The sequence below is a fragment of the Heloderma suspectum genome, chromosome Z (genome assembly GCF_057233095.1).
Source record: "Heloderma suspectum isolate Gila_16-S chromosome Z, 16-S_ref, whole genome shotgun sequence".
NCBI classification, from domain to species: Eukaryota; Metazoa; Chordata; class Lepidosauria; order Squamata; family Helodermatidae; genus Heloderma; species Heloderma suspectum.
In genome coordinates this window covers 7020037-7036848 of record NC_139476.1, presented here as the reverse complement: position 1 = coordinate 7036848, position 16812 = coordinate 7020037, and the positions used below count along the sequence as shown (strand labels likewise).

At 44.2% G+C, this 16812-nt stretch overlaps 1 protein-coding gene across 4 annotated transcripts in view; it reads left to right on the top strand.

The window, feature by feature from the left end:
• The window catches only part of DOT1L (DOT1 like histone lysine methyltransferase), an 89466-nt gene that overhangs the window by 22889 nt on the left and 49765 nt on the right, over positions 1-16812 (top strand). For all 4 annotated transcript variants that reach the window (XM_084826143.1, XM_084826142.1, XM_084826141.1 and 1 more), the window contains exons 3-6: positions 661-735; positions 7554-7617; positions 11690-11918; positions 15166-15260. In XM_084826143.1, the coding sequence (XP_084682269.1) occupies positions 661-735; positions 7554-7617; positions 11690-11918; positions 15166-15260 (463 nt within the window). The remainder of the gene's footprint in view (positions 1-660; positions 736-7553; positions 7618-11689; positions 11919-15165; positions 15261-16812) is intronic.

Here is a 16812-nt window from a genome sequence, read left to right as displayed (position 1 = left end):
CTGAGTGTTCACCTCTTTATTCAAAGAAAACAAAAGGAAGAAAATGAAGTATACCTATGAGGAGATTCCTACAAAAATCTTGTAAGGAGCTTCTCTTCCTTTACATTTCAAAAGTTGCGTGTTACTTCCGATTGCTTAGTAACTGCCACATACTAAAATAATGAGGGTTAGTTGTCAGTGTGATAAGCAGTTCTTGCTGTTCTGGTTTCATCTGGCTTTTCAGGTGGCATTGGAGCCTGGGGCATGGATTTTTCCCCTTCACCCCCACATTGCTTTTTACCCAGACTTTCAGTCTCCATGCTTTCTTTACTTTCACTTTGCTGCATGCAAGGTTAGTGAAACACAGGGTCAGTGCAAGTACCAGTCTGATTAATGCTTGTTGGAATTTTCTTCCACAGTTGACAGAATGTGGAAGTGATGAGCACTCAGGAGGCAGCTCGCTCGCTCCTGCTTGACCATCACAATTCCTGGGTTAAACAACCCAGGAATTGCTGTTTATGTGTGACCTGGGTTTCTGCCTTTGACCTGCCAAAGAGCCACAAATGACTGATTATTTGGACAAGCAAGCAACCTTTAATAAAAGAGAGGGATGGAAACGAGGTCGAGTGTCTTCTGGGACTTGTTTGCAAGACTTATTTATTCTCTTCTTTTGTTTTTCAGGTGGGTCTGCGAAGAAATTCCAGACCTCAAGCTTGCTATGGAAAACTACGTTTTAATTGACTATGATACTAAAAGGTGAGTGGAAAACTCTGGCTACTTCTCCCTTGGGAGTGACCTGCTATAGCAGGGCTAAATGAGGCATACTTAATTAGGCTTGTGAGTTGCAGGTGTAATTACGGAAGGAAAGTCCTAATAGCAATGACATCCAGGCATGCTATGAGAGGACGATTTGGTGCTTGGTAATGGAAGAGACATAGAACTGACCTCAGATGTTGGAAATGAATATAAAGAGTTTACAGATGAATATACATGGATACAAATAATTTACACATGAGTATAAATTCATTAGAAATGCATGTAGTTTCTAATAGTTATTTCTATTTTCTTCATAGGTTATAAATGCAGCGGCTGTGTTTGTACATGACAATTAGTCAACAATCCTGGTTTGCTGTGAGAAAGCATCGTGCTAATGCATGCAGCCTCTTTGTTTCCCCTTTCACATGAGCGGATAACACTAACAAGGAAAGGGATAGCTTATCATGACATCTGAACCAGGGCTTTTGGTTTGTTGCTCCCCCCAAAAGCCAGGGTTTGTTAGGCAGCATCAATCCAAGGTTTGTTGATGGTTTACAATCCTGGCTTGTTGGGAAGCAACAAACCAGCATCCTGGGTTCAGATGTCACAACAAGCTGCTCCTTCCTGGTTAGTTTTACCTGATCGTGCCAAAGGGAGGAGCAAACAGGCTGTGTGTACGAGCATGCTGTTAGTTTACAGTAAACCAGGATAAGCTAGGAATCCTGGCTTATCGTTATGTGTGAACACAACCAATGTGTCCAGTTGTGTTTATAATTCAACATAATACGCAGACACTCTGCAAATATATCACAGTAGGCCAAGGACTTAAGCATTTTGGCTTAATTAGGCTTAGGGTGCTATAAACTAAGCTGCTGATTGTGTAGAACTAGCCGTCTTGAGGAGGAAATGCATATCAGATGTTGACTGGAGCCAAAACCTCACATGAAGATCTTCCAAGGCGCTGCTTCGTGTCCTACCAATATCTGAGTTGCATTTGGGATATGGGAGAGAGCCTTCTCTGTGGTGCCTACACTTTGGAACTCCTTATGTAGAGAGGTTTGCCTTACCCCTCTTTGGCCTTACTGTATTTTTCAGCTGGCATTTAACTTGCCAACGTGTTAGTTTTTAATCTTCCTCCTATCTCTCATATCTGTGCTTTTCTGTTTCTTTTTGCTTGTGTTCCCATTGTTGCTTTTGTCTGTTTTTACATTGGTTGAAAGTATGTGAGAAAATACATATGTCTCGATGTGAAATAGTACTCTTAAGTAGCAACAATGAAACTGAAGGTGTCCCCAGCAACCTCAATGGAAGAGAGTTGAATGTTGAAAAAGGGGAGCGATTGTCAGCATATTATGCAGAGTTCTTTGAGTTGCTAAAGTTTATTAGTGTGTCAACAGTTTTTGTACTTTGGGTTTTTTCTTACATTTAAACAGTGTAAGGGGAAGTACACGCTATTGTCTTAAGTATTCCAATAGAAATGTCCTCATAATATATACAATACTTATGGCATGTTGGGACAGTTTTTTTTAAACTTGGGATACTTTTTTTGAGTTTTGTTTCATGCAAAATTCGGTTGCTTTCTAGAGCATCAGAAATTTTTTTGTTCATCAGGAAAATCAGAAAAATCATCAGAAAAATCAGAAATTTTTCTGATGCAAATTAATTGTAATTTGTATGGGATTGTTTTTCCACAAAAAATTCCAGTTCAAATTTTTCTGTAAACCCCGCCTCACTAATCCTTCCCCCAAACCCTTTAGGGCTCTAAAGGCAATAACCAACACTTTGAATTGAGCCTGGATACAAATTTACAGCCTGTGAAGTTGAAACAGTAGAGGAGTCACATGCTCCATTACCACTTAAAGCAAGTAGCCTTGTTTCTTTCTCCACACACCACCCACCCCGAAAAACTGTTGACTGGAACTTCACCTATTTTAGCAACAAATTGAGAGCTTTTAATGTTTGGACCTTGGCCTTAAATGTAAACTCTGGAATCGCCGAGTTCTTGTATACACTCATATTCTATAGCGTTTGGGGAAAATTGATTCAGTTGCTTTGATGAAAGGGAAGCTCTCCTGTACAAGCAGTTGATGAAAATTTTAAATCCGGTGTGCTGTGTTCAGTCTAAATCAAGGACCTGCATTAAATATTAACTGGTTGGACTCAGTGGCCTTTCTAGCATGGTGGGGATGCCTGTTCATAGTCCGTTGTATCTTACTCCGTTTTCCTTCAAGGGCGCTCGTTCCCAAGAGGGCGGACACTTTAATCTGCTCCAGATCCTCATGGATTAAACCTTCAGGACCACCGAATGCTTCCATGCAATAAACGGGAGTTGCAGTTCATAGAATCATAGAATAGTAGGGTTGGAAGGGTTCTGCCTGAGGGGCATATGTTAATGCCATCCCATTTGTCAATGATTACACTGGATAATGGAACCTCTTGGCTAGGCAGGCTGCACCCCCGTTATCCTTGTAACTGTTTGCGAACATCATAAATCAGTCAGTCTGATAAGGATTTCAGTCTGCTCAGTTTTTCCTTTGCTTCTTTGCTCGTTACTTCTTGGGAGGCGCTGCTGTTGATGAATGTAGTAGAGGGGTAGGCAAACGTTAGGCTTGTGAGATTGCTTGTTCTTTACTAAGACCCTGGTTCCGAGAATTAAAGACTTCTGAGCCCAGGAATTTTAATACCAGAACTGAATGGAGCTCCACTGGCCTTCCATGCAAAAATCCACTCCTGGTTACACCCTCACCCTTCCAAGTTTCCTTCATTTAAGGAGTATAATTTAGAATGATGGGAAGAGCCCTTTTGTAGCTGTTTTTGTTAAGCAACTAGGAGTTGGAAATCCTTGCCAATCTATTGCAAATCACCCAGGGATCTACCAGTAGATCCTCGGTCAACCTTCTGCCCACCCCGATGTAGTGGATCGGAATGAAGGCCGGATGAAAAAAAAATGTAGACAAGTAGTACCTGCAGTGGTCCTACACTCTAATATGTGTACCCTTGTTCGAAGTGCCTGTCAGCTATTACTTTTCGCTAGGATACTCCTTCCTATTCTCCTCCTCCTTGTGGTTTTTGATCTCTTTCCCCGCAAACTGGCAGTCAGCATTCTATAGCTACTGAAATGCTCAGTCATCATTGGGCCGGTTGGGATCAGGAGGGGTTGCCTTATAGGACTTGCTTTATTTAAATCGGGTTTTATACTTCTGCAAAAGTTGGAGTTCTCCTCTTGTTTCTCATTGGTCCCATTTTAGTTACAAAATGGTGCTTGTCACCCAAATTATTATAACCTTTCTTCTACCACCAGTTCACCATGCTTGCTTTCTAATCATTACCTCTCACACGGACCAGGTGTTATACTGTTACATGCAGGGAGTTGAACCATTAAATGCTTTGATTTGGGTCTCCTTGTGCCAGCCTTGGGTTGCTCCTGAATCCCTTCTTCCAAGGAACTCTGGGTGGCATACATGGTTCTCCCATCTCCATTTTATTCTCACAACCACTCTGTTAAATACTTTAGGTTAAGACCGGGTGACTGGCCCAGGGCCACGCAATGAGCTTCATGGCTTAGTGGCGTCGAAGAAAACTTCACTGCTTATTTTGAGCAATTTCACTGCTTATTCTGAGCATTCACCTCTTTACTCAAGGAAAACAAAAGGAAGAAAAGGAAGCATACCTATGAGGAGATTCCTACAAAAATCTTGTATTATTTATTTATTTATTTATTATTAAATTTATTAATCACCCATCTGGCTGGTCACCCAGCCACTCTGGGCGATGTACAGCGTACAATAGAACAGTTTAAAACAATAAAATTGTACAGTAAAAACATTTTCTAAAATACCCTAACCCACCCCAAATGCCTGCCTGAACAGCCACGTTTTTAATGCATGGCAGAAGCTCATTAAAGAGGGGGCATGGCGGAGTTCCCTAGGGAGGGAGTTCCACAGAGTGGGGGCCACCACAGAGAAGGCCCTCTCCCTTGTCTCCACCAGTCTAGCTGTCCTGGCTGATGAGAGAAGGCCATCCGAGGCTGATCTTGTTAAATGGCCTGTCTAGTGTTGCTGGAGGCAACTCCTTAAGATAGGCTGGGCCGGAACCATATAGGGTTTTAAAGGTCAAAACCAACACCTTGAATTTGGCCCGGAAAACAACTGGTAACCAGTGCAACTCCTTCAGCACTGGAGTGATGTGATCTCGCCGGCGGCTGCCTTTAATCAGGTGAGCTGCCGCGTTCTGTACCAGCTGCATCTTCTGAACCGTGTTCAAGGGAAACCCCAGGTAGAGCGCATTACAGTAGTCTAAGCGAGAGGAGACCAGGGCATGTACTACCAATGGGAGCAGATGGTCGGGAAGGAAGGGGCGCAGTCGCCGAATCAGATGGAGTTGATACAGCGCTGTCCGGCTCACAGCTGACACCTGAGCCTCCATGGACAGCTGGGAGTCCAAAATGACCCCCAGGCTGCAGATCTGGTCTTTCAAGGGTAGCCGTACCCCATTCAACACCAGGTCAACATCCCCCAGCCTCCTCTTGTCTCCCACCAAAAGTACCTCGGTCTTGTCAGGGTTCAGCTTCAGCTTATTCCTCCTCATCCAGCCACTCACTGTCTCCAGACATTTGGACAGGGATTCTACGGCCAACCTTGGTGAAGATTTGAGGTTTGTAGGGAGGTTCTCAACATTTACAATTCAAAGAAAGCTTTGATACATTAAAAAACAAGGCATGATCACGGCATATACTGATTGGATACAGAACACTACAGAGGCAGGACAAGTTGTATAATACTTCCGATTGGTTAGTAACTGCCACATAGTAAAACAATGAGGGTTAGTTGCCAGTGTGATAAGCAGTTCTTGCTGTTCTGGTTTCATCTGGCTTTTCAGGTGGCATTGGAGCCTAGGGCATGGATTTTTCCCCTTCACCCCCACATTGCTTTTTACCCAGACTTTCAGTCTCCATGCTTTCTTTACTTTCACTTTGCTGCATGCAAGGTTAGTGAAATGCAGGGTCAGTGCAAGCATCAGTCTGATTAATTTTCTTCCACAGTGGGGATGTGAACCGGGGTCTCCTGGGTCCTAGTCTGACACTACATACCACACCCCACTGGGGCAACAGTGTGGAGGTAGTTTAGGTAGTTTAAAGAGGGTTGCCATGCATCTGTAAATCTGTTTTTTAACTTCTGGACTTCAGGGTTTATAAAACCCCATGGGAATTGGCAACACCTTGGCAAGTGTCGGTCAGTGGATGACACAAATTTTCAGTTTCTGTGTTCTTATTGTAAAAGGTAAATAGGCCGCTGGGATAGTTCCAAATAGCAGTAGTACAGTGCTATGTGTGCAAGGGCGGTATCCCAGGATACCTTTTGAAAGCTCAAACACAACAAAGAGGTAAAGCGGTGTTGACCACACGTCCTTGAGACTGAGAAAACCTATTTGTGGCTGTGCAGTCATAAAGACAGGTTTATAGAGGTTAAAATTGCTGACATGCCCCAGTTCCCTTCTGTGCTGCCTTGGCAAAGCTGCACACTAAACAGCTCCCTGCATTGATACTTGAAATCTGATTATGCAATGGGCATGTGACCACCAGTGCCCCTTTCCTCCCTCCCCCCTGTCCTGAGATGATTCTTTAATCCTTTCATCATGTGTTAAGTTTCCTAGTTTAAAAAGGACTGTTGGGCCGACCAGCCACATGATGAGCCTCAAATTCCTGGAGTTCAACGGACTTCTTTCTCTTGGTCAAACAGAATGACCTCTTAGGGGGCTTTATTACACACTAAGACAGCCTTCCCTGGCTGGGGATGATGGGGGCTGTAGTCCAACACATCTGGAAGGGCACCAGGTTGGGGAAGCCTGCACTAAGATGTATGTATTCTGCGAATCCAAATAATTTCATTTTTATTTATTTAATTATATTTCTGTAAGGTCCTGGGCAGATGACAGATGCTGGGAGGTCAGCTGTGTGAGGGTTGAGCACCCCCCCCCCCACACACACACACACTTGCATACCTTCTTGGCTCTAAAAACTGGACCCTTGCTTTGCGTTACTGGGGCAGACTGAGACTGAGCAAATGTGGATTTTGATTCCCAAAATGTCAACAAATGTGTATGCCAATGAGTTGTCATGTCTTATGGTTTTTACAAGTATTTCAATAAAGTATTTGAATTTCCAGAGAAAGCTGTGAATTTGTGTAACAAGGGCTGGGTTTGGGGAACCTGTGACCCCCCAGATGTTGCTGGACTACCACTCCTGTTATCCTTGAGTCTTGCTGGCTGCGGCTGATGGGAATTGTAACCCATCAACATCTGGAGGGCCACAGGTTCACCCCCCCACACACATCTATGTCTAATGATAACATTTTAAACTGTATTAAGGCTGCAATCCTATACCAGCTTACTTCCCCCTATACCAATGGGGGAGTAAGCCCCACTGAAGTCAAAGAGACTTAGATGAATAGACATTTGGAGGACTGAACAGTAAATTTTCACAGTAAAATATTTTTGTTGAATGTCTAGTTGAGATGGTGGTGGCAGGTGTGGGGAGACACAGGACTGTCTGAAATATATTTATACAGTACATAAAATTAACATGACATACTTCTAGTTTTGTCCACTAAATATAAATCAAACATGTGGATCTCAGGTAATTTAAGGCATTGGAAGATTTCCAGACAATGTCAGCTGGGGAGTTGCCGTGAGATTGGGACATCGCTGCTGATGCTGGCTTCTCTGGAATGTGTGTAGCCAGGCAGGGCCCCCTCAGAGCGTTAAGGGAGTGTGTGTTTGTCCAGCTGAATAATTTGTCTTTTCACTTCCCATTTTTTCAGCTTCGAAAGCATGCAAAGACTTTGTGACAAATACAACCGCGCCATCGATAGCATTCACCAGTTGGTACGTATTCCTTGCCATCCCGTTGCAGTGCTTGGCTTTTGTTTGGGTGGCGGGTTTCAAGTTTCTTCACTCCATTTTGCTGCCCTGTTGTTGCAGAATGCTTTAATGGTGACTAGTGTGGCCTGTGGTTTTGCAGGCTTGACCAGGGCTAAGCTCTTGAATGTGCAGCGGAAGCCATGTAGCTTATGGAGCTGAGTCTAGCCCCCCAGACAATGTGTATAAGGAGACACCGGTCTTAACCTGTTTATCAGTTTAAAACAGGTACATAGGAAGCTGTCTTCTACTGTGTCAGACCATTGGTTCATCTAGCCCAGTATTGTCGACATTGACTGGCAGCGGCTCTCCAGAGTTTCAGGGAGGAGTTTTTCCAACCCTACCTCAAGATGTTGGGGATTGAACCTGGGACCTTTTGCATACAAAGCAGGTGCTCTACCACTGAGCCATTGCCCCTTCCCCCCTCAGGGCCTGAAGTGCAGAACTTCAGGTCCAAGGGCTAACTCTTGCCTCCTGGGGTCCCAGTCCAGCCTTCCAGGATTTCTCAGAGGGCTCTGCTCCCTTACCCTAGCCCCACCATCTTTCCCCTAACCACCGATTGCTTAGCGGCTTCCTGGCTTTTGTGTTGTTTTTTTCCCCTATTGTAAAATGTTGAACTGCCTCTCCTAAGGCTTAGTTACTGGCAGGAAGACCTTTAAGCTCAAATAGGCTGGGTTTCCTTTGTATTTTTGGCCCCACCCACCACTGGAATGCAGCCCCCAAAAGCTTCTTGGAAATGGAATTCTACCCTCTGCCTGAAAGAGGTTAACATTTAAAAATATAATCCTTGCTGGATTAGGTTCATCTAGTTCAGCATCTTGTTTTCAACAGTAGCCAACCAGGTGCTTCCAAGAAGCCCACTAGGAGGCCATGAATGCAACAGTCCCTGCCTTTTGATTGTCCCCCAGTGTCTGGTCCTTGGCAGACTGCCTCTGAACATATGCTTCATATTCTAGCCACTGATAGATCTAGCCACTGATAGAGGCAGGACCATGGCTTCTGTGGTGCAGGCTTGACTCTCACCATGGCTAATTCAAACCATGGTTTCGCATTCTGGCTTGCAGCTAGTTATTAACCAGTTGGATTGCAACTCCCCTCATTCCCAGCCAACATCATCAATGGCTGGCTGGGAATTATGGGAGTTGCAGTCCAACACATCTGGAGGGCACCAGGTTGGGGAAGGCTGTTCGTAACCATGGTTTTTGCCAATATTCAGATGAAAACCTAAACTACAGTTAAACACTGTGTCTGCATAGGGCCAATGAGAACCACATCTAAATAACAGCCATATGAAATCTTGCTTCCTGGGCCAAACATGATAGGCAATGACTTACGCTTGTTAGAACTGGTAGTTTCTGTTAAAATTTACTCTTTTCAATTTTAAATGCATGTTTGCAGGCCTAGTTCTTAAAGAACATTTGAGAGCTCAGCTTCGTTTCGGAGAGACTTTTCTCTCTTCAACAGAATTTAGGTGTACTTTACTGAAACAGCTGTAGGGTTTATTATGGATTGGATGGTTTTCTGTGACTTATAGGATCCCTTTAAAACACTCTCTTAAAAATGTGTCACAGCAGTGATTCCTGGATTTAAGAATCCCGTGAGTGCATTAATACAATGGGGTAGAATTCTTCTGTTTCAAATAATTTTTGTGATGGATAGGGCAGGAGAGAAGGAAGGCTGATTTTTTTAAATAGCTTTTTTCTCAGTTTTCAGTCAGGGAAATGAACTGAACTATTTTTCGGGCAGCAAGCTTTAATTGGTTTAGTTGATAGGTTCATCGGCACAGCTTAGCTTTGGCCTATCGATCGGTGCAGATTTTAATCTATGGGGCTGAAGAGTTGAGGGCCCAATTTCTTTGGTACCAAGGTTGTTGTGGTTCTGGAGCATTAACAGGGAATGAAAAAAGGAGCTGGTCTTCCAAGACTGAGTAATCCCCATATTTCAGCAGCTCAAATTCAGACATTCTGCCAAGCCATGGTTTGGTTGAAGCTTAACAACAATTTGGTGTGGTGTTGGTTTCCATCTGGCCAGCATACCAGAATTAGAAGTCATGGTTTGCAAATCATGGGCTTGTGCTGATGAATGTTTTGACACAATTTGAATTGACGAATCATAGTTAGGGCCATTGCTCCGTCTTCTGGAGGCCATTTAATTTGTGGAATTCACTGCTGTAATATGTCTTGTGTTTAATTTATTTAATATTTATACTCTACTTTTCTATTAAAATAATGAACGCCATTTACAATAATACAGTATAAAATAAAACCCAACTAAAGTTACACAATCAATTAAAACTATCAATTACAATAAATAAACACAGCAAAAACAGCAGAATTGACAGAACAAATCCCAATATTTATTTATGTATTTTATTTCTATCCCGCCTTTCCTTCAAGATGCTGAAGGTAGCGGTACATAGTTCCCTTCTCAATTTATCCTCACAATGCCCATGTCAGTATTTGATCCCAGGTCTCCCCTGTCCTAACCTGTCTACTGGGGGGAGTTCCACAACTGTTGCTCCACTGTCAGGAAGGCCCTGTCTGTTGTCCTACCTACCTAACATTACTTTTGGATGGGAGAGAGAACAGAGCCTCTCAGAAGCTGCTCTTAAAAACCAAGCAGGTTCACTGACAGATGTGATGATGGCCATTAGCTTCCATGGCTTTTAAAAGGGGCTAAGGCTCCTCAACTTTTTTGGGTCAGTGGGTACTGTTGGAATTTTAAGAGTGTATTACAGGCGCTCTCACAAAATGGCTGTCATGGGTGGGGGCACTTGCCTATTCATTAAATGGCTACCATGGTGGATTTGGCCAGTCACAAAACACTCATTTCCCAGAAGGCAAACCGTTGAGACTTAAAAGAAAAGTAACTTGCCAACAACGTAAGTACAAGGCAGAGGTGGGGTCTGAGCCCCAGAACACAAAGCCACTCTTTTGAACTCAAATATAGATGTTGCTGGAGGGCAGCACTTTGGTTTGCAGTGTACCAGCCTCCCAGCTAAAAAAATAAAATAAAAATCAGGGGAGGCAGGTACATAGGAAGGGCCCTGCTGGATCAGACCAAGGGTCCATCTAGTCCAGCATTCTGTTCACACAGTGGCCAACCAGCTATTGACCAGGAACCTGCAAGCAGGACATGAGCGCAATAGCACCCTCCCGCCCATGTTTCTCAGTAGTTGGTGTACATGGGTTCACTGCCTGGTGGGTGCCTAGAGAGAGTGCCAGGTAGCCCGGCAGGTGTCTAGATAGGTGTCCGCAGGCACGTTGGTGCCCATGAGCACCATGATGGAGACCCAGAGATTAGAGAAATTCATGGAAGAGGAGAGGTTTATTGACTGCTTTTAGCCATGATGGCTCTATGGAACCTCTGTGTTCAGGGGCAGCCCACCCCTGAATACCAGACTCTGGGGACACAAGTAATGGGGAACTCTGTGGCCTTCATGCCCTAATTGTGGGCTTCCTAGAAGCATCTTGTTGGCCACTGTGGGATGGACTTTTGGGCTGATCCAGTAGGGCTGCTCTAATGTTCGCTACTTCCAGAGCTGGGAGTTTTGAGCAGAGGGCAAATGAAATGAACAAAGAGCTCAAAACTGTGGCTTGCCTGCTAGCTGGGAAACACAAACTGCAGTTTGGTGTAATGTCTGAATTGACTCAATAACTCCAAAAAGGGACATAAGTAGAAGCTTTGATGACGTAGATGTTTTACTTAACTTCAGTGGTTTAGAAGGAAGACAATTATTGATCTTTTTACAATGGCTGCAGTGAATGCTGGTGTGGTGGCTTGGTAGGTGGACTGCCTGTAATGAGAAATCAGAGCAAAACAGGTTGCACGGTGAAGTGTTCACACAGCCACCTCACTGCGGGCCTAAGCTCTGTCTACCTGCCCTCTGTCCACTTCTGATGTTTTACTGGTGCTATTGTGGCTGTGAACAAGGATCATGGGGAGTTTTGTGCCCACAAAGGTACTTTTGGTTGGTAAGAAACAACTCTGGCTAAGATCAGTGAAGCAGCTAAGGTGGGATTTCTGTTTTGTTCTTCAGTGGAAAGGAACCACCCAGCCCATGAAACTGAACACTCGCCCTTCTAATGGGCTTCTCCGCCATCTCCTACAGCAAGTGTATAACCACTCGGTGACCGACCCAGAAAAACTCAACAACTATGAACCCTTTTCCCCAGAGGTGTACGGAGAGACTTCCTTTGACTTGGTGGCCCAGATGATAGATGAGATAAAAATGACTGAAGATGACCTGTTTGTAGACTTAGGCAGTGGTGAGTGATTACTATACAATTCCTCTCCTATACCCACCCTTAAAACCATCTTGTATAGAATTGCCTTCTGGTCTGGTATAAAATTTTACTCATGTGTGTAATTTGTTTGCAGAATAACCAGACCACACAAATACTGACCCAGTTTGGATGCAATGCCAAAACCGTGGTTTGTTCTTTGGGACTGATTCTTGTCTTCCCATCCTGGTGTTTGGCAGCTGTAGTTCACCATTAATGATGCCACACACTGGGGGAACTGTGATTACCCCAAGTCAAATGTTTGCCTCCAGACTTGGATTTTAAACCATAGCTAAAGCAGGCTTCCAGTTCTGATTTGTTGGGGGCAAACTTTGGTTTGCAGCAACCATAGTTGGCAAAATTGGGAACTCAGAACCAAGAAGTAATGGAAGGAAACAAGACAGTGTGGTTGTGGATGGAGGAAGGAGGATGTGAGCACAAGGCATGACCCCCATGGCCATATCATGGTTATGAAGCCTGACCTGGGCCATTGTCTGTGCTTTTTGCTCCTTTTAATTCTCAATTTAGAAATTTTCCATGTCTGGACATTTTCATGGCCCTGATCCTGCTGTAGGGCATAGAATATGGCATCTCCGGTAGGTTGTTGTGGCCTGGCCAGCAATCTTTAATCTCATAATTTTGGTTTAGAAAAGATTCACGTTTCTAGCTCTTGTGACTGCAGAGAAAAAACGTGTTTCCGGTTTTGGCTGAAAGCAGAATGTAGCTGGTGCAAGTGGAATCCAGAGGTGAAGGGGCTGAGCTTCAGTTGGTGCAACTAGTAAGGTGGCGTTCATGTCTCTCTGCCAGTATAGATTTCTCTCTCACTTTTCATTGGTTAGCTTTCACTTAGCACAAAGAAACAAAGTCAGTGGCTGGGATCAGAAGAACCTTGCAAATGTGTTGTGCAGAACTGCAGAGCCTTTGGCCTTGTGTTGGTCAAATAGCAACCCCAACTATACATGGCAAACCCACTGTGAACTGAGGGGAGTTTTAAAAGCGGTTTAAGATATGGCCTTGGTTTATGTTTAAAAAATAAACAAAATTACCCCCTGTCCCCAAATTATTCTTCTCAAATGAAAAAATCTTGGAAGAACCAGGCTTGGATTTTGGTAGGGTAAGGCTGTGAGCTCCTGTTCAGTTCTGGTACTCAAAACAAATTCCCAGGCTCAGAATTCTTTAATTCTGTGCTTATGTCTTTTGTGCTAGGCTACAGGAGGTGGATCTTGGGGTTTGGTAAAGAACAAAGTAGATCCTGCAAGCCTGAAGTCTTCCCACCCTTGGCCTAAAGTGGTTCTTTATTTGGGTTCCATTGGGTTCGTTGTACACGAATAAACTCGAGTTGAATCTTACCTGCGTGTCCAGAGCTTAACTGGAGGGCAGCTGGGCACAGACCTTCAAGTCCAGTTTTGGACTTTTACCACAGTAGTCATGAATTGGGTGGGGGGAATGAATGTCTCTGGATTTGTCTTAAGCCACTGGATCCCGTCTCCCGTATCGGATGGTGTTTCTTAGCAGTGTGCTGCCTTTGCCATGCCAGTACCAGTTTTCCCAAAGCTTCCTGCATGTGAAGAGTCTTAATGTTAAGGCACCCTTGAGTATTGCATTTCCCCATTACCTCCTGCTAGACGCTGAATTAGCAATGATTTAATGACTTTAGCAGCAGCACCACCTCCATTACCGACATGGCTTCCTGCAATCTGATCAATGAACAAAGCAAATAGTGATGAGTGCTTTTCTCTCCCCCCCCCCCCCCCCCCCGGGTGATGATTGCCTTTAAGAGAGACTCATATTCTTGGTGGTTTTCATGAGCTGAATGGTACAGAATTGTAGGTTATATGAAACAATGTCTTGGATATGTGGATGAAGCTGTGATCAGGTGGACTGAATGCTAGTTTTGAAGTGCCCTTTAGTGCCTACAAAACCTGTCTGTGCATCTTGAAGACAGGCTTGGTTTCATTTACCCATGCTCTCATTCAGAAGTTGGCAGAAATTAGATCTCCCAACTCCCAGCATTCCTAACCATTGAGCATGCTGGTAGGGGCTTCAGGGAGTTGAAGTCCAAAACACCTAGAGATCTACCTTCTGCCCACACTCTGCTCTACTTTACCTCCTGACTGACTGTAGCTGTTCACTGTACATGGAACTGTCGTTTTGAAGACAGGCCTGGAAGCTTTAGTCTGTTCAAAATGTGGCCGTTTTTTTGTCTGGCACCTGTAGATCAGAACATAGAACTCTGATCTTGTATCAGTTACAGTGGTTACCCATTTGCTTCCAGGCTCAATTCACAGTCCAGTTTTTGGCCTTTAGAGCCAACAGTCCCAAGATACGTTCTTTTTAAAAACTGGATATTGAAACCTTGGGTAAAAAGTGAATTTCTCAAGCTGTAGGAAAGATGTGTACTGCTCCCCTCCATGAATAAAGACATTGGGGCATCCCTGTCTTTAAACTGTAAACTTGCCAAAGTTAGTATCATTTGATTTGATTGTGACTGAATGCATTAAATCTGCCTTAAACTGAGTTGGGCCATTGGTCCACCTGGCCCACTATTGCCTTTTCTGAGGGGTATTAGAGAGAGTCTTTGTCCCCCCCCCCCCCGCCACAAGCCCTGCTACCTGAAATACTTTAACTGGAACCGGAGATTGAACCTGGGGCCATCTGCATACCAAGCAGGTGCTTTCCCACTAAGCTACAACCCCTCTTCTCGATGGCTGTTCACTGCAAAAGAAAATTAAAAATAAAAATAATAAGTGAAACAAATTTGAAGCATGCAGTTCAGCAAAGCTATTAAAGACCACATCCAAATCAAAACATAACACCAGCTTATAAAGTTTACAGGTGTATTTATTTTACATTTTTCAGGGTGCCTTTATTATGGAGCCCTCCCATAATAAGACAGAATATGACAAAACAGTAAAAACCAATAAAAACAATCAATACCAGCAATTACAAACTGAAACAAATAAAATGGTCAGATGATGGGCTGGCCTATGCATGGTTAAATACAGTGGTGCAGCAAACATATTTCGGATCTTTTTGTGCTACCCGTTCAGAGGGAGCTACTTTACAGTCATACATGTGTCCTTGTCTGCCCAAAAAAGGGAACACATTTTTCAGAGTTTCACTGATAACCCTGCAGGTTTTTTCCTGACACAGTTTCTCCCTCTTCAGCTGAGTTTCCCATATTGTCTTGTAGCTGTGCTTCTAACTGTAGCTCTTTCACCTCCCATCTCAGGTGTAGGTCAAGTTGTTCTACAGGTTGCTGCAGCCACAAACTGCAAGCACCACTACGGCGTGGAGAAAGCTGATATTCCCGCCAAATACGCTGAGGTAAGATTAGAATTGGAGAGTGCCCTGTGATCCTTGTTGTGAACTGAGTGTGTTATAAAGAAATATAGTCGGAACGGTGTGAACACTGTGCTTAAAAAAAAAAAAATCTGTGCTGAAAGCTGAATTTTACAACCAATTGAAACTGTCCTACTTGAGCAATTTTGCATAAGTTTTCTAACCTTGTGGCTGAATTCTGCCAGTTTTGCCAGTCATATCATTTATTCTAGGTTTGCCAGTCACAGAGAAGTGGGAAGAGCTATGGGCACTGAAGCTTAGCTTCTTTACATCAGTAGCCCCTCTGCCTTCCAAAACTGCAGCAGGCATTGACTGCACACCTTCAAGCAGAACTGTGAAATCATAAGGGCTTTGCCACTTTTAAAAATGAAAGCTCAGCCCCCACCCCACCCCCGGAAGCTAGATTCTGTGTGCAATGCTGCATTCTGTACTCCTGATTAATTGTATGATACATGGAGCCGTGCTGGTTTCAGCAGACTCTGTCGTTTCAGAAGGTGAGGCTCTGCTGATATGTAGCTGCCCATTCTGTGTTAAATATTTTCAGGCCAAGTTTTCAGATGTAATATTTGGGGTTTGAACTGAGCTTTGCCCTTTGTTGGCCATTTCCTGGCTTTGTACTATGTGGGGATCCATCCTACGAGGGTGCTTTTCCAAGGCCAAGTGTCTGATAGATGGCTTTAATAGATCTGGGCAGAGAAAATGGAGGTGGGCAGGCACAAGAAAACAGGAATGAAAGCTGCGACAGGCTGTATTTCTGCTGAGTCATGACTGACAGAGGAATATTGGCCAACAGGGCAGTTTCCTGGTAAGTCTGGGTGGGGTGGGTGAGATAGGGAACCAAATAATAGCTTCTCTTACAGGGGACGCTGTAATATGAGGTCAGCAACCTGTGGCCCTCGGCCTAATTTCAAAATCCCTCTGCCTGCAATTAGTTCAGACCTCTGGCAAGAGTGATCTGTCCTTTCCTTGGCAGCCCATATCATTGGAACGGAAGGGGGAGAGAAGAAAAAGCAGTGGCAGAAAGAGAGAGAAAAGAGTGGGAGAAAGCGAGGGAGCAGTGTGAGGAATTTTGCCTTTGGCTCTGGCCCTGCCCAGTGCTGGCTTCGACTTCGCTCACTGCAAGCGTGCAGCCCCCAACAGATTACCCATGAGGGAATGCAGCCCTCAACAGAAAAAGGTTGCCCACTTCTGCTGTAACTGAAGCAACCACGCTTGAGTCCATTGCACCAGGAGTGATGAACTTCTGAAGTGGCTTTTCTACACTGTGCAGTAGAAAGCAGTGCAGCAGCTTTACCCTGCCTTTCTCCTCCACATGTTTTAAAAAACTTTTAAACTGGCGATGCTGGGGATTGAATCTGGGGCCGTCTGCTAAGCCTGTGCTCTATTACCAAGCTGTGAATGCTGCTGTGCACCAAAGTAAAAACAAACCAACAGCTGCACCAATTGAATTCCCTGCAGCTGTTTCTTTTTTGACTCGTTTCCAGCCTTACAGCTGCTTTTTCTGGTCCCTATTGGCACTGTTGCACATGCTGTTGTA